Source organism: Toxotes jaculatrix, chromosome 4, assembly GCF_017976425.1.
Source record: "Toxotes jaculatrix isolate fToxJac2 chromosome 4, fToxJac2.pri, whole genome shotgun sequence".
Lineage (NCBI taxonomy): Eukaryota > Metazoa > Chordata > Actinopteri > Toxotidae > Toxotes > Toxotes jaculatrix.
Window position 1 is genome coordinate 14,011,763 of NC_054397.1, and position 21,391 is coordinate 14,033,153.

The following is a 21,391-nucleotide window of genomic DNA, read 5'->3' on the forward strand; positions in this document are numbered from 1 at the left end:
GTTGCACTTACTCTAAGTTTATGGTACCCTAATGACATTTTGTTGAAGTCAAAACAAGTTGATTTTCATATAGAAATTTTCATGTGGGGATATACCATAAATTATCATTAAACTTTTCTGCAGCAGAGTCATAGAATAATGTATTTTGATGCTGTTTTATAGTATTTGAACACCTTTGGATTTAGAGACGTTCAAAATAATTTCTTCAAAACTTCCTCTTATGTCTTTGAAATGTGTGTCTTCTGTTTGTCCTGTCAGCGTCAGTAGCTGTGTCTCCAGTTGATTGTATTCCAGGCACTATGATTGTATTGTAATTTGAATGTAAAATCAAAAAACAATAAACTATTTATTTGATCAAAAATAAGCACAAAGTCATTTCTTTGACCAACTTCAAATTATGTACGACCATAGTGTTGTGGATGTGCATAGTATGTTAGACAGAAATGTAGTGCGCAGGCGCTGTAGGCCAGACCACCTAATTTGTTGTAGCTGTCCCTCTTTGCAGTGTGTGTATGTGTGTGCATGAGGTGTGCGTGCATGTGTGTGTGATGCCTGATTTACCTGCTTCTGCCAGTTTGCATTAATGAAGTGTTTGTGTAATCCGCCTAGCATCCAATTTGATAATGCCAAAGTCAGGTGTTTGTACGACTGGCATGTGTTACCCCTCCAGTCACCTTTGCCCTGTGCTCTCTGTGGGTGTGAGTGTGTGATTGTGTTTGTGCACCTTATGTGAGTGTGTCTGTGGAGAATGATGCTGTGTAAATGTCAAGCATGTGTAGCCATGTTTGCGTGCTAATCTGCCTAGTGTCTGTCTTGATTATGCTGATTATGCCACTGTCAGGTGTTTGTTTGGGCGACTGTCTGTCTGTCTGGCATGCATTCAAAGCAGCCTTAGCCAACCCTCCACTCACCTGTGCTTGTGTGTGTGTGTGTGTATTTGTCTGTGCGTGTTGGCAGGGATGTCGGTGAGTGCTATCAAGGACGGCTCAGGCATGCTGGTGCGCAGTGTGGTCCAGGGGGGCTCTGTTAGCCAGGATGGCAGGCTGGGGGTGGGGGACGCCATCTTGGCCATCAACGGAGAACCTACTTCCAACCTGACCAGCGCCAAGGCCAGGGCCATGCTCCGCAGACACTCTGTCATAGGGCCAGAAATGAGGTGAGGAGCCAGTCACTGTCCAACAGCATTACAAAATATAAAGAGTTCTGTTGAAAAAAAGCCCTGAAAAAAAACATGGTGCTTATTGTTACATCACTGTGTAGCTCACACAACTGTATGACTGCACAGGGCACTTTAAAGTTTTTGCACTCTACATCACTGAACTCTCTCTGGACCACCTGTTCTCAGTAATCCATCCAAAAAGCACTGGGTGGCTGGATGTGCAGCGCTGCGTGCGTCATCCTCTTTGCGATTGCTCGAGTGCTGCTTGAACCTTCGCATTTTATAATTGTTGTAGAAAAAGACCTATAACACGCAACATGACATCATCAAGTGCAGTTACAGCACAAGATGTTTTTTTTTGCAGTTCTGACAGTTGCAGGACAGAAGATATTTTCTTTTGTTATTAGCAAAAAGACCTTGTACACAAATAGGTGTTTTCATTTATTAGTATCAACTCGAAGTTGGGCACAGCTATGCTTAATTTGCTTAACGTGAGGTCACCAAACTACTCTAACCATTAAGAATGATACAAGTGAAGCTCAGGCGCAACTAAGCTAAAGGATCAGAGAGATCCAAGCAAATACACCGAGTGCGTCTAATCGGGCATGACAACACTCTGTGTCCACAATATTGGCAGTAGTGGCTTTACTGTGGATAGGTGAAGTGAAGGAGAAGTGAAGTAATAGTCAAGGTATAGGTAAATGAAGCCATTTGTGTTTAATTAAATGCCTCTTTAGTTGCTTAAACAAAACAAACAAAAACTCTATATCATTACACACAAAAATATATAGTTGTGACTTGAACTGTAAATTCCAACGGGTCATAATCTGCCCTATTTTAAATATTTATATTTTAATTATAGTTCACATTAAGTTCCCCATATATATTTGTGCCTTTTAAAGTTTCCTCTTTGGAGAAGCCAGTCTTGATGCAATATTAGAAAGTAATCAATAAGCCATCACAGCACAGGGGGTGAATTGCTTTCAAAAGCAATTAAAAGAACAGATTTGATTGGCCATGACACTCCCTAATCCCAACCTGTTACACACCCACTAATAATACTAATAACAGGGTTCCTTATTCCTACAAATTTCCAGCTGTGCCACAAGTGTGCTGCATCACTAAAGGTAGATATCTTGAATTTCAGTGATGCATTTAATAAGATAAATAACAAATGTTTGAAATATGAAAACTTGAAAGACCTGAAAATGGACTTAGTGGCCAGAAAAGGTTGTGAAACACCAAGTTATGACACTATAACAAGTCCCTGCATTGGGCCCAGCATCAGAGTTATTGATATTACATTCATACGCACTTTTCCTCATGTCATAGTTCAAACACGTCTTTGCTGGAAAAAGGAAAAAGCCAGAGTTAGTAGTTGCGAGGGAATGTAGAAAGGTCCTTTGGGAATGCAGAGAGCAATCAACCACTGAAAAAAGAAAAGTAATTGAATACTGCTCACATTTTCTAGATCTACCCATGCAGATCTTGACAGTCTGTGTGACTCGAATGAGTGAGTATATGTGCATCATAAATATAAGCATGTGCCGTCCGCAGTCACAAACATGACTTTCACTGCATCGTCACCTATAAATGATCTTGTCTCAGTTTAGATCTTCATTACCACCTTGTTTTTGACACTGCAGTCATAGTTGACTGAGGCACTGCAGTCATGTTAAATTAGATTAGATGATGAAATTTTAAAGATTGCCTGAGGGGAAATTGGGTAAATTATTACTTGTTCTAACATCAGCAGTTATGGCTCCACACTGACAATGCTTGTTTGGCGACTGGAGCTGTGCCCCACCTCCACCACCCTGCTGCCTTGCAAAACACCCACTCACTCTCTTTCAACCTCTCTGTGTCTTTCTCTCCCTCCACCTCTCTCTTGCTTTTATGGGCACACACACACATATGCACACGCTAACACACATACATACACAGTCATTCAATGGTCTAACCTCCAAAAACACCTTTTTCCTGCTATGGGAAATATCTCTGAATAATTCATCCCTCATCTCACCTTGAACAGTGCGCTTCTGAATAAAAGAGCGTTTTAAAGAGCCTCTCATAGATGCACACACACAATACACACACAGACGAGCGCACACATTCTCTATCTATCATGAACACACACGTACGCACAAAACGCTCACCCGCTCACACTGCATCCTCCTGACAGCACTGCAGACAAACTAACAGAGAGTGGAGGCAGATGAGTTGCTTTGGCAGCCTCAGAATAAGACAAGCATAGTGGGGTGAGGGCTTGTCACTATCAAACTGCCTCTGTTGAGACAAGACAGGCTGTCCACATGGCTCAGTCACAACAGCTTAGCGTGGAAGACCTCCATATTCAATCTGCCACCATGAGTGGAACAGAGAAATTGGCTCTTTCCGTGTATTCAAACAGCATGTCTGCTGGTAGCGTCACACAAGAATGGAAGTGGGAGGGGGCGGTCTTTAATGATGTCCTTGACACTTAAGTACGCCAAAACTTGGAGGAGGACTTCTGCCAAACACTTTTTTTTTTTAACTTCAACTGTTTCAGAAACTCTTAAAAATGTCTTGAATCAGAAATGCATCTACATTAATGACATTAAAATATACATCTAGTCACCCAATTTTCTTTTCATGTTGTGCAAATGGCAGTATAAACAATGTTGATGGGCTGATGGAGTGGGGCAAATCTATAATTTTAGAACACTTAAAAATGACTGTGACATGTAAGACAGCAGCCTCAGTAAATGTTTGTTTGTTTATTGATTAGTTGCTGAAGTAGTAATTGCTAATGGCTCTTAGTTGACTTGTTAAGTTTATTAAACATCACTTCAGGTGTCCAGCTTCCCCCTCTCTTATTAAGTGCTGCATAATTATTACGGTTAAGGGACTGTTTAATGGTGTAAATCTTAAATCCAGATTGTCACCAAATGGCCTGATTGATAGGTCTGACTACCCGAGGCTAGCCTGACAAAAAGATAGAGCTCTAAGCAACAGTTCAACATGATGGGAAATCCCCTTATCTGCTTTCTTAACAAGAGTTAGATGAGAAGATTGATATCACTCTCACTCAACCTCATGGTGACAAAAAGGCTCCAGCAAGTCACAAATAGTCTGACATTCAAGTGAACGGGAAAGTGGTATCAGACTTTTGAACTCCACAGTACACGACAGTGGTATCAGTCTTTTTATCTAACTCTTGATAAGGGAGTGAATAAGTACATTTTCCAAAATGTCAAACTATTCCTTTAAACCATATCGTTCCATTATTCTCAGCCATCTATCTTTCCATCTGTCATATATAGAAATCATTCACTAAGTGCCATGTCATTTGTCTTGTTCCTTGTCATAATACAAGTCACTGTTTTGTGCTGAAAGTGAAATGAATGTGCAGCTATGAAAACAAAGTAATGAGAAAATTTAAGTCACATTAATATTTCAAATGTTTTCACCCCACCCTCCACATTTCTTTTCCCACATTCCCCTACCCTCAGTATAACCTATGTCCCAGCCCATCAGGTGGATGAGCACCGTACTCGTCTGTGTTTGCCCCCTCTGGCATCCATCGCAGCAGACAGCGCCTCTTCCTCGCCCATCCCACCAACGCCTTCTCCAGAACCTGCATCGGCCCCAGTCAGATCTCCCGGTCCAGTCAGAGCTCCAGCTCCGACTCCAGCTTCATCCACCACCACCCTCAAACCGTCTGCCTCAGTTAAATTTAAAGCTGCAGCTCCAGAACAAGCCGCAGTCAGAACCTCTGCTTCATTCAAAGCTCAATTCAAAGTCCCATCCATAGTCCCCACCATCACCCCAGCCCCAGATTCAAGGTAATGTAAAATCCAAAGGTCTCAGCCTTTTATTTATTGTCAAGATAAACTTGTTTCAGGCTTTATTAGAATTCAAGGCCCCAGCTTTATTACATGTTCATATGTTTGCTGCAGAGAATTTAGACTGTGAAGTCGCTTTACATTCTGAGTTCTTTAATGTGTTAATCTCAAACTTCTGATTTTTATAGCAGCCAGGATTTTTTATTACTGTAACACATCACACATTTCAGCGGCTTAAGTTATACTAATGATCCGAGTTATTATCTGACACTTTAATTAACCGTATCCATGGAGAAACAATGTGTTTCAGTATGCAACCAGCCCAGTGTGAGTCTCTCCTAGTCTGTATTTTCTCCTCTCCATTCTTCTCTGTGGTAAAGGCAAAAGCTTCTCTGAATGTTGAATCTCTGAGTTATATTTAGCCGCTCGCTTATGGATCTCAGTGCTGACTGTCAGCGAAAATGAATTGTTTCGCTTCTGTCTGTCCCTGCTTTCGCTCCATCTTCGTATCTCTGCCTTCCTCCTCCCTCCCTCCCTCCCTCTCTCCCATTTCTCTCTGCAGCCTTTTCTTCACTCTTATCTTTCAATACATTGTCTTTGTCTTTTTCTCTGCTGGACCTCTCTCTTGACTCTTTGTGTCTACATCTGTCTCTCATGTCTCTCTCCCTCAGTCATCTTGCTCTGGTCGTTTTCTCTTTACCTCATTTTCCCTCTCCTCCCTGCCTGGGTCCTATCCCTCTCTCCTGGCCGCTCTCTTTCAGCCCTGGTGGAACCATTTGTTCTGCCCTCTTCTGTAACTTAACTGGCTATAGGCTCCTGCTGCGCAGATAGCACCACTATCACTCACCTCCATGGGCTTATTACAGCCCTCCACCGTTAAACATATTCATGAAAAAATTCTCTCCTTCTCTACCACTTTCTTCCACACCTACACACACACACATACACAGCGTATATATACAAAGATACTGTATATATATATGTGTGTGTGTGTGTGTACAGTATGTCTGTGTGTTTGTGTGTGTGATATATATGCATTAACATGCACACACAAACACAATCCCTTACTGTGACCTCCATGGTGGAAAATGTGTCTTTTCAGGGCTTTTTGCACCTAAAGCCGTGTGTCTTCTCAAGGTCCACCAATGTAACTCACTATTGGCAAAGTGTCACAGTGTGTCAGGACTTGAAAAAAATAACAAAGTATTCCAAGATACCTTGTTATCCACAGCAGTTCTGCCGCTGTGATCTGGTCGAATGCTGTTTAACTCTCAGACTGAAGTCTGTGAAGACAAATTATTATTTTCACTTTTGATTAATTCATAGATCATTAGTGGATAAAATGTCAGAAAACTGTGACAAGAATTTTTCATAATTCTGACTGCTTCAGATGTTGTTGTTTTTTTTTTGGTTTGTTTTTTTGACAAACCAACAGTCAAAAACACAACAGACATTCAGTTTACAATGACATAAAACAGAGAAAAGCTTCAAATCCTCACATTAGAAGCTGGAATAAGAGAATGATTGGTATACTTGTGCGATAATGGACTTAAACAGAACACATTTTTTCCCAATAAATTTTACATCTATCAATTATCTATTAAAACTGTATCATCTCTACGCAGAATGTTATTTGAGCAGTAAATATCAATTTAATGCATGCTTTTTTATGCAAAATGCCTCTCCAGAGAGATAACTGGGGAAAAAAAAAATCTAATTTAGACCATAGACAATGGTATAGCAGGTTTCCATTCAACATCACTCATTAATTCCACATTATTTATACTTGCATGTTTATTCATCATCAGTTGGCAGATTCCAAAATCTCTACCTCACAAGAATAAGGGAGAAGGAAAAGAAGATGGCAACACTGCAGAAGAGAAAAAGGACAAGATTAGTGCAGATGGGAAAATACCAAAGCTGGAGGTGGAGGTAAAGGTGGATGGTAAAGAGGAGGGAGATGGGGAGCTCCATCTTCATACCACCGTGTCTTGGGATCAACCTAGAAGGTTAGTGAATCAGTGATGTCAGCAACAATGTCTTTTCTCGTCATTAGATTTCATTCAGATTGTCCATTTTCAGCCTCTTTTCAAAACTCTGCCCATGATGCCCTTTATCCTCTCTGTGCCAGAGAAGGCTTAGCCAAATCCTAGTGTGTTCAGGTTATGTTCACAGCAGGGGAAGAGCAGCACAGCGCACACACAACCCGCTCATATTTCTTAGGCCCAGAGAAAGAGACTACTTTCCCAACCTGTATTTAACACATTTATGACTGTATCCTGCTTGGATAAATCACATAAGCTGCACTGCATGCAAAGACCAGCTTTTGTGTGTCTCTCCCTGGCAGGTATAATATTCTATTGTTTTGACTTAATCTCTGAAACTCTATCCGCCGCGGTCCTAAGCAGCGGATAGAGAAAGACTCAGGAAAAAAAAAAGCAAACCTATTGGATTAATTCTCCTTCTTTTGCAGTAATGTTTCAAACCGAGTACATCCTCATCAGGCATACAGAAGACTTGAATTCATCATTACTTTACCCATACTGTAAGAAGGATTTTCAGCTCTACAGTGTGTGCAGATGTCCCTTGTATCCTGCTTTGTGTTTCAGTGTACAGCTGACTCGAGCACCAGGCCAGTCCCTGGGTATCAGCATAATGGGAGGCAGAGGCATGGGCCAGAGACTGAGCAGTGGAGAGATGATGAGGGGAGTCTTCATCAAGCACATCAGTCCCGACAGCCCGGCAGCACATAATGGCACCCTCCGGACTGGAGACAGGATACTAGAGGTATGTGTGTGTGTGTGTGTGGGTGTGGGTGTGTGTGTGTGTGTGTGTGTGTGTGTGTGTATGTGTATGTGTATGTGTGTTTGGGCCTAACTGTGTGTGTGTGTGTGTGTGTGTGTGTGTGTGTGTGTGTGTGTGTGTGTGTGTGTGTGTGTGTGTGTGTGTGTGTGTTGCAGAGCCAGAGAAAGAGACACACTTATTAGCTTATTAGAAATTACAGGAAACAAGAATGTGTGTTTGCGTGTGTATGACTGTGTGCATGTCTATATGAGTGTCTTGAGGCAACACAGACATTGTGTCTGTCTTTCTGCATGAGCATGCACACACACTGTACACTGCTTGAAATATGTGTGTTGTGGCTGTATGTGCAGTAACTTGGCATTGTCGCTAGTCTCTGCTGTATTGAAAAATGATGATTTGATGATAATATGATATAGTAATGAACAATTCTGTCGTTTAAATAAGCTGAAAATTTCATTCACTCCAATCCATTATCTACTGGAAGTCTAAGGTTGAAGGTTCAGAGTTACTGTCTTTATACAAATACAGGATTGCAGAATGAAATGCAGTTGTAGCCTAAAAATTAAAATAAGCAGTTATGTACAGTATATACTGTGTATACCATAAACACTCACACAGATTATTTACACATCATTATCACACATTATTTGAGCATTAAACATTGGGGATGGGATTTCATGACTGGTATCTCCTGTGTGTGTTGACTTGGTCAAGGTGTGTGGTGTGGACTTAAGAGATGCCAGCCATGAGCAGGCAGTGGAGGCCATCCGCAGGGCTGGAGACACTGTGGTCTTCCTGGTCCAGTCCGGACAACTCAGATCTCAGGTATTTCATCTTGGAAACCAGCCATAAAAATTATACATTTCTGGCACATATTACTGGCTTAGAATGCATTGTGTAGCGTATATGCAGGTACTCTCTGCACACATTACACTGTGTAGCATATGAGTCTCTTGAGGCTCCAGATTCTTTCCCACTGAATCTCAGTATGCAAAGAGAGGTTGTATATTCTATTAGACAACTCCATCAGAAGTTTCAGCAGTGTTGTGCGTGGGAGTTCGTAGCATTTTAATACAGTATGATATCCTCTGGACACAAAGCAAACTGAACAAAGTTATCTTTGACTGAAAACTTATCTCGTATCATATAACTTATCAAATCGGATGTAGCATATAAACCAAATGTGTCTCAGTCGTATGCAGTAGATATTCATCTGCCTACTCTGAATTTTGTGTTTCGCCCACAGTCTCCAATGCTCACCAACCATGAAAGACCAACTCCAACACCACAGTACAACTCACACAGCAGCAAGGTAACACTCCTCTACAAGACACTCACTTCAGCCTTGTGCTAATGAAACTTTTTCACTACTTTTCTAGTATAGACAAGGATATAAAATAAAATATATACTCTATGTCACCCTACACAGTCAAAGAGCACTAGCTACTTTTTCGTGTTTTAAAGGTCACGAGCAGCACTTTAGATTTCATTGGAACAGATGACAAGCTGTGAAGTCATTTTTCTCTCTCTCTGTTCCCACACACTTTGTTTGACTGTGTATGGCTGTAGTGTATAGAGAATGTTATGTATACACTACATTATATATAGAGTGATGAGTCATTAACACCTACACGGTATTCCAAAAAGACTGAAGAAGCTTTAAAAGGTTTTTTGAGAGGTAGATTTCTGTTTTGGTAGTACTGTATGCAGGACTGTATCTGTGTTTCCCCTTATGATCGTAGGAAGCAGAGGCTCTCAGTGGTCTGTTCCTTAGTCTCTCCCCTACAAACCCCTTCACTCCCACCCCCTTTAAGGTTAGTACATTGTTGTTTGTATATGTCTGTGTGTGTTATCATGGGTATGCAGGATCTTAAAAGCAGACTTGCATTAGCATTTGCACTAAGCCAACTTCCAAAAACTTAATTAACGTGCATATTTGTAGATAGAACCCTTGTAGTTCAAAGTCCCTTGCAGCTACCTTGTTTGTTTAAGCTCTTTGTTTTTCTCTTTGATGGAGATGCATAACTCTCTAAATACACAGTGCATTCTTTTGAAGTTATTTTTCCATGCACTTGTAAGTTGGTTACAAAATAATGCATGATTCTGGTCATCTTTCATGTTATTTTTAGCTGACATTAAAACTGTGTTCATTAATTCATTCTGTTCGTCAGTTTTTCCCACTGCTACATCAAGCACACTGAACAAGCCTCAGGGGTAGTCCAACTCATGCCTGAAGGACCCCTGAGGCATCTCCAACTCTGCCTGTTCAATAATGCAAAACTTCTCCCAAGGTACCTTCGCCAGCATCCAATAGAAAGGATCTGAGAAGCCCCTTAACTGTCACAGCACCAATCACAGCGGCAGCTGAAGACGAGGACGACACTGGCAGGAGTAAGCTGACATCATAAAGACATCACACAGACATAGACAGGGATCCTCCAAAGCCTTCAGGAACAGGAGCTGTGTGGCAATTTTAACATGGCCACAGTCACACTGAGCAGGTCATTTGATGCCCGCTTGCCCATAAAAACTTAACAAAACTTAAACAGAGCAAGAAAAAGCTGTAATACTATTATAAAACAACATATCATGAGTCTCACAGACTCTAGGGATACCATTATCACAATTTAGAACACCATTTAAAGACATCATTTCATTTGAAAGTCACTAAGAACCATACGAGCAAATTTTTCCCATGCTATTCACATGTGAAGCCAGCTGGCTAGTCCCAGACTTTAATGCACATGCATTATTGGCCAAGAACATAAAAGTCTAAGAAAGTTTTCCTGTACAATATGTTCTGGGAGAGCAGCTTTCATTTATATGAATGGGTTTTAGTTTTCAGATGACAACTGAGACTTTCTGTTTCTTCTTGGGTACAAACAAACTGTTATTCAAGTTTTTTTCCATTCTTTGATTTGCTCACTGCACTAATGACAGGTGCCCTGTGGAGTTTTCTTGTAAACACACGAAACTTTTATTTGCATTTAGTGTTACTCATCAAAATGCATTGTGTATTTTCGAGGTTTAACAAATGTGTTGAATACATTTCCTTCTTCATAAAACATTTGCAAAACCAATTTCTTTTACAAGTTTGAAAACTGCATCCCTGTATCCATGTCTTCATCGCTGCCTTTGCTGATGTTACTGTTGGCACGTTACCAATGGTAACGTAAAGCAATGGAATAGACAGGAATGTGTAACATGTCATGCGGATGCACGAGAAAAAACAAAATAGGGACCCATTCATAAAAGTAACGATCCATAGCTTTACCCTGTGCCAAAAACTCCAGAAGATACCTTTAAGGGCTCATTTGCACATATGTAAATTTCAGTCAGTCATCTACTTGTATGCATATGCAACAGTAATTTAGACATGCATTTATGCACACATAGATAAATACTGTGTATTGGGCATTTTACAGAAACACAGACATCCTTCACCTTCCTTCAACTTGACTGATATCATCCCTGCTAAACAAATTGCTGCAACACACCCACACACAGACACACACACACACACACACACACACACACACACACACACACACACACACACACAAGTTCCTCTAGGGTATAATGCTTCCTTTCCACATGTGTCAATCATTACATGTAGCATGCCTTACTTTTTTTGGCTTACCCATCACATCCTCTTCCTAATAGCCTCTTGTTTGCTAACTCTGTCTCTCCTAGAAAAAATGCTTCAGCGCTATGGCAGCCTGTCTGGGAAGCTGCATATGATTGAGCTGGAAAAGGACCCTGCTGCTCACAGCTTGGGAATCAGTCTCACGGGGAACAAGGATGGCTCTAGGGCCCGCATGAGTGTCTATGTGGCGGATATAGACCCTCAAGGTCCTGCTGGTTTAGATGGGAGGATACAGGTTGGAGACGAGTTACTGGAGGTGAGGAGCAGAATGAATGGGAACGGTAAGAGAAGGGCCAAGAAGGGTTGGAGTCCTGGAGAGAGACAAAATCCCCACAGTCAAAATTGAGAGCTGCGAAAGGAGAGCAGTGGGTTGTGGGAAGAAGGTCTGGATGAGCAGAGAGCATTGAGTACCTGCACAGTAGATTTATCAGGCAAATTACCATTTGAGGGATGGGTGGTGTTGAGCTAGATTCTTGCAACGAGCAACCGTGTAATAGAGATGAGGAGGAAAATCGAGGGAGAGGAGAAGCTGACGTGTGAGGGGGGTGGAGGGGGAGAGGGACGAAGATGGCGAAGAGTCAGATTAATATGGAGATGGATGGGATAAAGACAAGATTGTTATTTTTCTTCTAGATCAACGGTCAGATCTTGTACGGTCGCAGCCACCAAAATGCCTCCACCATCATTAATAATGCTCCGTCTAAAGTCAAGATCATTCTCATCAGGTAACATGCAGAGGGATTTTCTCGTAGCATTTTTTTCCCCCAGGCTTTTACTAAACAGGATGTTGACCAGCTCAGGGATAATACCAGATTTTGCTGTTGTTTTACTAGGAATAAGGCAGCTCAGAGTCAAAACGCCCAGGGATCCAGAACAGAGTGTGAGGACACAGTCGACTCCCAGATAGACTCTGCAGAGCACGGAGGATTATCCAGAGACATCCACCATATCATCCTACCTCAGGTACAATACCTTGAGTACATCTCGGCATTAACCATTGTCAGGCCTCCAGCTGCACAGTTTAAGCAACCGGCTGAGTTGCAGCAGAATTTTTCCGTAGAAAAAACAGCATTTATACTAGAGGAAATGTAAAGATCTTCCCACCCTATTGTGAACGTGATAGGAGACACAAATCTTTTCTACAAGACTGCTGTTCAGAGTTATAGTTGTCTGTTATTGTCTCCTTTGTCTGTTGTTGTCTCCTTTCTTTGTCACATTTCCGTCCAGGATCATGTAGGTCTCGGCCTCTGCCTGATGGAGGACGACTCTAAGGATGGAGTGCTGGTCAGGTCCCTGATCGAGAACGGCACTGCTAGTAAGGTGCGGCATCCTTAATTAATCAATCAATAGCATTACTGCAATTTTCTATGTCTTCATCAGTAGCACAAATATGTTTCTCTTTCTTTATCCAGCCTGCAAACTATATTTCATTATATTTCAGTTTCTTTTTTTCCTCTCTTACTTAAATGTGCATGTAATTATCATTACTTATTCAACTTACAGTAAGTTCAACTTACAGTAAGTCTGCAAGTTTGACAATCAATAACCTATTAGAATAAGGAGGCCTGAGTAAGCATCACATTACTCTACAGTATATGTAAACTGTTATGTGATGGTTCCAGTCTCTGGGTATTTCAAATGATGTGAACCAGACTAACCTCAAGATGATGGTTGCCATGTTTTAAAGTGATGTCATCATGCACTAATAAGTTTTCATGTAGTGCCCCAGGCAACGATTATTCAGATATTTGTCCAGAGGGTGTGTTTGATTTTTAATCTCACTTCCTCTCTTTTTCTGTTACATACGCTTTCATAAATTTTGCTTAACTTTCATTTTTTATTCATGTTTCTGTCTGCATGCAGGATGGCAGAATAAAGACTGGAGACAGAATTGTAGCAGTGGGTGATGAGCGTGTGGCCGGACTGTCAGTGGACAAGGTACAAACACACAAACCCAAACACACACACACACACAATATGCACCTCAAGGTCATCTTGACTTAATGATTTATGACTCGCCTGTCGTTTCTGTATTCAGGTGTCCAGTTTGATTCTCCAACACCGGGTCACTGTCAAGCTCTCCATCAGTCCTTCCACGAGCCTCTCCTCCTCTTTCACTCTACCTGTCCCTGCATCTCTTTCCTGTCCCTGCTCTGTCTCTCCCACAACCACCCTAACCGTCCCTGTATCCTCCCCCTCGTCTTCATCCCTCAGTACCATGCAGACATATCCCACAGGACAGTCTGATTGGTTAGGATCCACGCCCACAGCCTCTGACCCCCTGAGCTGCCCAGTTGTAGCTGGCAGGGAAACCACGATAGAGTTCAGTAAAGGAAATGTAGGCCTGGGCCTCAGCATTGTAGGAGGATATGACACTCTGCTGGTATGATCAACCAACTGACATTTGACATTAACATTTATATAAAACAATTATTAATAAATTATATTTTCAGTATTTCCTCCAACTTTTTTTATCTGGTAGTATCAAGCATTTAAGTGCATGGTGTTCCAAAATATCAGGTATAATAGGGCTGATTTGGTTTAGCTGGACTGTACTGCAGGTGTCTGTGATAATAAGAGTGCTTTCTAATTTTCCCCACCAGGGGGCAGTAGTAATTCATGAAGTAAATGACGGAGGAGCAGCACAGAGAGACGGCAGGCTGCAGGCTGGAGACCAGATATTAGAGGTATTATGGGTACACAGAAACACATCATTATATATTATATTATAGCTATATCATATGAACACAACTTTAAAAGTATTGCTCTATCTTTCATTTTCAACCCAGCAACAAAGAACTATTTTTGTGAGCAGATGACTAAAAATAAAACTTTTTTTTGTTTGTGTTTTAAGGTATATTAAATAATTTGTAATTTAACTTTGGCTATCAAAATTAAAACCAAGGTTTTAATGAATGATTGCCATGTATCTCTAATTTTTGATACTCCTATAAAACATTATAAATGTTTAATTTCTCGTCCCCACTCACACCACTGACCCCTGTGCCCCCCTCTTTCATTTCCTCCCAGGTAAATGGTATAGACCTCCGGCAGGCCACTCACGATGAGGCTATTGGCGTGCTGCGGCTCACCACCCAGTGTGTTCGCCTGTGTGTCTTCAGGCACCAGGAGACCTACAGGGAGGAGGACCTTTGGGACGTCTTCAGCGTGGCTCTCAAACCGCGTCCTGGAGAGGGGCTGGGGTTCACTACTGTGGGAAAGAGGTAGAATCATGATGCTCCTCAACAAATGAGAAGCCTCCAACTTGTTATAGTCACAGCAGGAATACATGTCTGGCCAAATTCAGCTAGCAGTTAGATGACATGAGACGCTGTGGTTCAAATCCTTGGTGTAGCAAAGCCAAATCAAATGAATGAAGACATAATTGTCAGAAGTTTCATTGTCAGAGTCCTGATTAAAACAGGTTCTAGGCTGGCTTTAGGAGCTTTAGATCACTGAGCATTATATGCCTGTCGGGGCCAGAGTTTGATGAAGACATCAACAAGTAGCATTGTATTCTAAATTAGACATAAATGCAAACCCACCACCTGTCAGCTCTAACACCTTGTGAAGATGAGAAATAGGTGAGATATAAAACTGGGCTATGCATTTGCTGAATCACGCTGCTATATAAGGAAATGATTCAGCAAATGCATGGCCTATTTCTGACCTCATATTTAATCAGATTCCACTTTTCATGGGTAAGTTGAAGATAGTTGGTTAATTAGTTGAACTGAATGCTGGTGTTTCCCGAATGAGACAGTGTTTGTATAGTTTGAAATTCTTCAGCAAACCCAAGAACAAGTGGACTTAAGCAAGAATGATTCAGGTTAATGCTTCACTGGAAAAGAACACTCCAGTCTTCTGTAAGTTGGATTGTTAAAGGCTAATCAACTGCCACAATGGATTTTTTTATGTACACGTATTGATAAGGACTCTGAACCAAGTAAAACTCATCAGTCAGGTTTCACTCTGGTCTCCCCAGACCTAACCCAGTTTGGGAGGCTGGATGTGTGAGTTTAATTTAAGGACAGCCATGCTCATTTTTGTTCTACATTTAAAAAAATATCAAAAAAGACTTTGAAGCTCTGCCTATCGCCAAAATTCTCTCAGAACGCAGGATATTTTTTGTTTTGATTTAGCATCTCTTGGTTTAATTTTCAACCATACTAGGACCCATGCCTGGTCTTTTCTATTTTTTTTTGTTAAGGATGTATAATAATGAAAAATCTTTGATAATGACAATGATGTAAAGTTCAACCCACTTTATCAGAAGAGGAGACTGCTCTCAAGCTGCGAGGCCTTTGCCTAGTTAGAGGTCAGAGACTCTGTAGCAACACGGTAAAAAAAAGGAGGCACATAATGAAATCACACACCCTTACAGCATCCAATAATCACCATAAAGGTTACAGAGCCGGGCCATAGTGTAACACTGCAGGGAGGACACATTATTTCTAAAGAGTTTAGGTGAAGGTTTTCATGCAGCTTTATGTATTTGCACAAACAGGTGTGACGTTATGCAAAGCAGCAGGCTTACAGGTCACATAATTTATTTTATGAGCGTGGAACAGACACAGTTTTTGACCTATGTTTTCTTCCAGCAGTAATGACACGGGCATCTTTGTGTCGGATATCATCAGAGGAGGCGTAGCAGATTCAGATGGCAGGTTGTTGCTAGGTGACCAGATTCTGTCAGTCAATGGAGAGGATGTCCGTGCGGCGTCACAGGAACATGCACAGGAGCTTCTACAGGTCTGACACATTCTCACTTACACATATAAAAAGTCTACAAGTGAATCAGTTGTGGGTTATGATTTTTTTTTTATGGATTCATCATCTTATGTACAATGTGACACTTTGCTCTCAGAGCTGCAGTGGAGTGGTCCACCTGGAGGTGGCTCGGTTTAAAGCTGGGGTGCAGTACTCACAGCGGAGCCAGGTAAATGGTTTACTCTCGGCTTCGTCTAACTAATGTTCTTAAATGAGCTCACTCATTTTAACGTAGTCTGTAGTTCAACTATTACCCTTATGCACTATTTTAACAATGGTACTTTGTGAACTTAGGAGTACTTTAAGTTGTGTTTTATCCAGAGCGAAGACTCTGACTGTTCCACCCTGACCCTCTCAAGCGGATGTGATGCTTCCCTTGGCCACCAGAGGGAGACAGATAACAAAACAGGTAGCTACAGTGAGTGGCACTTTCAAGAGGTTCAAGAAATAAATCATCAAGTCTTGCCTTTCAAATGTTCAACATTTACTTTGTGTGGAAAGTATGATGTTCAACATCTCAAAGAAGATTATGCAAACATATATCCTCTCTCCTCCCACAGCGTTTCAGGAGTTCGCTGACATCAGAAAAGTAATAATACAAAAGGTAGTGCATAAAATCTTGAAATAATAATCCATAATTTTTTTTATTATTGCCCCATGCTGTCTTGGAGAAATTATTTTAATGAATATTTTAACGGTTGAATTTAATTGTGACCCCTTAGAGTTTTACCAGTGGTCTTTCAGAGTTTTGGTCTTAGAGTTTTACTAGTGGTCTGTCACTTCAAACGATGATATTTATATATACCTGGCTTATATAACAGTGGGTGTCAATGTCATGTGCTGCATGTGCAGAGTCTGCGGTGTGATTCACTGGTATTGTCTAACAGGGTCTATAATGTGTGTGTGGTATCACCACAGGGTCCATGTGACTCCCTGGGCATCAGTGTAGCAGGAGGAGTGGGCAGTCCCCATGGCAACGTACCTCTTTTTATTGCTACCATGGATACCAATGGACTGGCTGCCAAAACACAGCAATTACAGGTGGGGAGTATGTGCAACTCACAGCAATTACAGGTGGTCCATGAATATGCGCCTTCATATATTGCGTGTATTATGTACTCAGCACAAAGGTCTTTGATTAAGACTTGGCTTTAGGGCTAAATGTAGAATCAGGTTAAAGTTTGGCAAAAAGGAGGTAAAGCCTAACACCCTCTTTGCTCTGTTTATTGTGATAATTGTGATAAAAATCAATGTTTTGGTAAAACTGTCTTTGTCCAGGTTTAAAAATGGATTTTATAGGTCATGTATAAGGATTGCAATAGTTCTCCTGGGCACACATGGCCAATTTAGAAATACAGAGTTCTTTTGTACAATCAAATTACACATGTAAGGACATAAAATATATACTACATAGTTGCAAAAACAGAAATAGTTATGGTGTATAGATAGAGGCACACTAATAGCCTATTAAAAAAAGGAGGAGGAAAAAAAAGGAAAGACAGAACAGAAAACAAGTACTGTGTGTCCATCAGACAGGAGACAAGATCCTCAGTATCAATGGTATGTCCACTGAGGGAATGTCTCATACCCATGCCGGAGTCCTGCTGAAGAACGCCACCGGAACCCTCAGTCTGCAGGTAATGTCACAGTGAGACATGCAGCTGTCGTATAAAACCTGCGAGGCACCACGTTACTGTGTTAACATCAGCAAGTTTTTGTCCAGGGTTACCAGGCACCATAACCTGCTTCGTCTTGGCCATTATTATTTTTGTAAAAGACACCAAGACATCATTTCACAGACAAACAACTCAAACATCATATCTTTAATGAGGAACTGAAATTAGATAGCTTATTCAGTTTCAGCTGTCACTTCATTATCAGTATTTTCTATGTGAACACTATACTGTAATTTCAAGACAATAGCGTGTCTGACACTGATTTCACACAGTTTGTCGTCATGTTAATAAGCTTCTGGAAAGATTTTTGTTACAAGAACAAAAAAAGGGAACTTTGTAGGAACTGGGGTATTAGTTCTTCTTGACAAGTGCATTGTGTGTTAAAACAAAACCAAAAAAAAAAAAACATCTACAGTTTTTATAATTTTATTACTGAAAATGTTTGTCTATCTCCATATTTCTTTTGTCATGTCTGTCTGTGTGTAAATAGGTGGCAGCGGGTTCTGATGGCAGTAGCACACAGGACCACCGTGATGTCCATGCCCGGTCGTCAGGCCAACCCAGCACCCTGCCCTGCTCTCACAACAACCTCTGGTAAGAATCAGTTTGCTGACATTCTCCTGCTATTGTACTTTATGATCTTACTTTGGCTCCCTCCTGGTTTATTCACTGAATGAGTGACGAAGGCAAACCCGGGCCCCCTTGACAATAGTGAGGAAGTGCAGCCACTGTGTGTGTGAAGCACACAGGGGCTGTGAATTGTGTTTTGCTTTGTTGCCAATTGATTGTTTTCAGGTAATTTTGTAAAGAAATTTCCTGCTAAAAAGACAAAATTTCTGTTTCATTTCATTGTGAAAATAACACAAGGATTTTGGTAGCTTATCAAACTAAATAATACATTTGAAAATACCATAAAACCTTAGAATCCCATCTAGTAACTGACATTTTAATGTTATTCAAGAGGTATTAGTATATAAATCTTAAAGCTGTTGAAACCGTTTCTGCAAAACAGGCAACCCAACAGGGATCTCAACCCCAAGATTAAGAAAGTGTGCTCTTGAGTACTGCACTTTTGTTCTGAAAATGTCTCCAAAATAGTTCTGGGATTCATCACATTTAACCATGCGACACATTAGAAATTCACCTGGCTTCTCACCTACACACAAACACGCAGCAAATTTGCAGCGTGGAGCCTGCGAAACACTTGCTTTCATAACCACGCAGAGCAGCACACCTACATTATTTTGCATTCTTTTCCCACAGTGCTCGCATGTATAAGACCATCACTCTGGAGAGAGGCTCCTCGGGCCTGGGCTTCAGCATCGTAGGAGGGTTCGGCAGCCCTCACGGAGACCTGCCAATCTATGTCAAAACTGTCTTTAACAAGGTGAGAGAACATCCTGCAGGGAGACATCTTTCATGGGAATCCTGGTTCAGAAATCTAATCTCTACACGGTTTGGGGTTTGGTTATACTGGCCAAGTGTCATAAGAGAGACGAGAACACAATAGTTTGAAGGCACAATTATAAACTACAAAGAGCCAAAGGTTTGTACCAGCTGAACTCCTTAGTACAATAATCATAATGACATGGCTACTATTACTAATAATGGAACTTCTCTATCCTTATACTTGCACAAAGAATGTTGTGAGTTATTTTACTAGAATTGTAAATTTTCAGAATTGTAAATAAAAAAATGGTTTAGTGTGTAATTGTGCTGCAATAATGCTATATTATTACATTATTAAGCTATTTATTATGTTAAATATTTAGAATTAATCATTTGAATTATGGTTCAAATGATTAATCTGAATATTGAATATATAAATACATTAGAGTATTTCATTTTAATATAACCAGTTGTTGACAGTGACACAATTTGTCAGTTATCACAGTATTATTTTGTATTTCTGTCTACATTTCCCATATCGAATGTGCAGTGTATGCTGGTGTAAACAGTTTGTTATCTCTGATCTGCACATGGTGATGGACCTGTCTTTGGACTCTGCAGGGGGCAGCCATAGAGGACGGCAGGCTGAAGCGTGGAGATCAGATCATTGCTGTGAATGGACGCTGCCTGGAGGGTGTGACTCACGCTGACGCCGTGGACATTCTCAAGAAGACAAAGGGAAGTGTAGTCCTCACTGTTCTCTCATGAGACATCAGAATCAGAATAACTTTATTGATCCCCGTAGGGAAATTCTTACTGTTACTTAACTCCCAGTTGAAAATGAAAAGGAAAAATTGCACATAGTGTGTAGTAAGAGAAAAAAATTCTAGAATAAATAAGTGAAGTGAAAAAACCAAATAAGAATAAAAGTATAGTATAATGAAAATCAAGTAAAAATATTGCAATAACTCCAAAATCAAACAGAACAATATATACAAATAATACAAAAAATAGAAAAAATAAGACATCTTAATATTTTAATATTTGCAGATATGTACATGAAATGAACAATGTACATGAGACATGGCTCATTCTGTCCCATTTTGATTACGTCTTAGCAAAGTAGCCCTAAAGTGATGTAGCTGCTTCCTGTACAATGTCTTCACAAAGACCTGGATTGTTAAAATGATGTAGTTTTGTTTAAAATCTTAAGAAGAGTAGATCTGTGAGTGTAAATTTATCTGCGTTTAGTCTGGGGAAGCTACCTCTAACTGCGAACACAGCCCAGGTGTGTTTACAAGCACACAGTATTCCGGATATAAACTCATATTCCAGCGAAGGTGTTATTTGAGCTAATGTGTTGTCATGAATCTTCATATAGCAATAATGAATATCTCTGCATTCATAACAACAGAACATGTTTTAAATTACCATGGAGATGATACTCGTAGAAATCAAAGCACCAAAAGCGTATCATAAAGAAGCCAATTCCACAATGTCCCAGCTCATGATGATATATTGTGTCTTAGTTATCCTGTTGAAGGTATTTGTTATATAGACATGTGACATATATTTACTGCTGTCTCTTGACTTCTGTTCATTCAGAGTTAACTACTGTGATAAGCTCCTAAGACCCAAGACATGCCAAGTGCTTCTGCCAATCTTTTGTATGGCATTAAGGTTTTAGGACATTTTATATAAGAGTGTTTTACTTTTATTCCTCATCCTCATGTTCTAATCATTTAAAATGTGTCATGATTCCTTGAATTATCAGCGTATTCCATGACATGTTTGTGATTAGCAATTCTAACCACCTTATGTTAAGCAGGTAGAATAGGCAACAACTCATTTTGTGACATCTGTTAAAAGCAGCTGCTAATTCCAATTACTTTAAATAACAGCCGTGTGGTTAATTCTGATTTATTTACAGATTTATTATTGATTTACGTTTTCATGATCTTAAATCTGATCAGTTGTTTTTTAGGACTTAAAGGGAGAATTGAAATAGCATAATGTGCGATCTTCATTTAGAAACCTTCTCATTCCTGTTTTATATAATTTTATATCTACTGTGTTATTTCTTCACCGTCATTTATATTATTTCATTTATGTGAGTAGCACT

The 21,391-nt window shown here is 40.4% G+C and overlaps 1 protein-coding gene across 1 annotated transcript in view; it reads left to right on the forward strand.

Moving 5' to 3' along the window:
* The window catches only part of si:dkey-92j12.5 (multiple PDZ domain protein), a 33,976-nt gene extending 13,939 nt beyond the window's left edge, over positions 1 to 20,037 (forward strand). The window contains exons 19-44 of the mRNA XM_041036245.1: positions 958 to 1,156; positions 2,631 to 2,672; positions 4,651 to 4,983; positions 6,792 to 6,992; positions 7,593 to 7,770; positions 8,503 to 8,613; positions 9,035 to 9,100; positions 9,531 to 9,602; positions 10,080 to 10,179; positions 11,482 to 11,690; positions 12,068 to 12,159; positions 12,268 to 12,397; positions 12,662 to 12,754; positions 13,298 to 13,372; positions 13,473 to 13,817; positions 14,038 to 14,121; positions 14,465 to 14,658; positions 16,039 to 16,186; positions 16,302 to 16,373; positions 16,499 to 16,622; positions 16,765 to 16,808; positions 17,123 to 17,245; positions 17,737 to 17,841; positions 18,371 to 18,474; positions 19,144 to 19,267; positions 19,891 to 20,037. Of these exons, the coding sequence (XP_040892179.1) occupies positions 958 to 1,156; positions 2,631 to 2,672; positions 4,651 to 4,983; positions 6,792 to 6,992; positions 7,593 to 7,770; positions 8,503 to 8,613; positions 9,035 to 9,100; positions 9,531 to 9,602; positions 10,080 to 10,179; positions 11,482 to 11,690; positions 12,068 to 12,159; positions 12,268 to 12,397; positions 12,662 to 12,754; positions 13,298 to 13,372; positions 13,473 to 13,817; positions 14,038 to 14,121; positions 14,465 to 14,658; positions 16,039 to 16,186; positions 16,302 to 16,373; positions 16,499 to 16,622; positions 16,765 to 16,808; positions 17,123 to 17,245; positions 17,737 to 17,841; positions 18,371 to 18,474; positions 19,144 to 19,267; positions 19,891 to 20,037 (3,515 nt within the window). The remainder of the gene's footprint in view (positions 1 to 957; positions 1,157 to 2,630; positions 2,673 to 4,650; positions 4,984 to 6,791; positions 6,993 to 7,592; positions 7,771 to 8,502; positions 8,614 to 9,034; positions 9,101 to 9,530; positions 9,603 to 10,079; positions 10,180 to 11,481; positions 11,691 to 12,067; positions 12,160 to 12,267; positions 12,398 to 12,661; positions 12,755 to 13,297; positions 13,373 to 13,472; positions 13,818 to 14,037; positions 14,122 to 14,464; positions 14,659 to 16,038; positions 16,187 to 16,301; positions 16,374 to 16,498; positions 16,623 to 16,764; positions 16,809 to 17,122; positions 17,246 to 17,736; positions 17,842 to 18,370; positions 18,475 to 19,143; positions 19,268 to 19,890) is intronic.
* Positions 20,038 to 21,391: the final 1,354 nt, after the last annotated feature.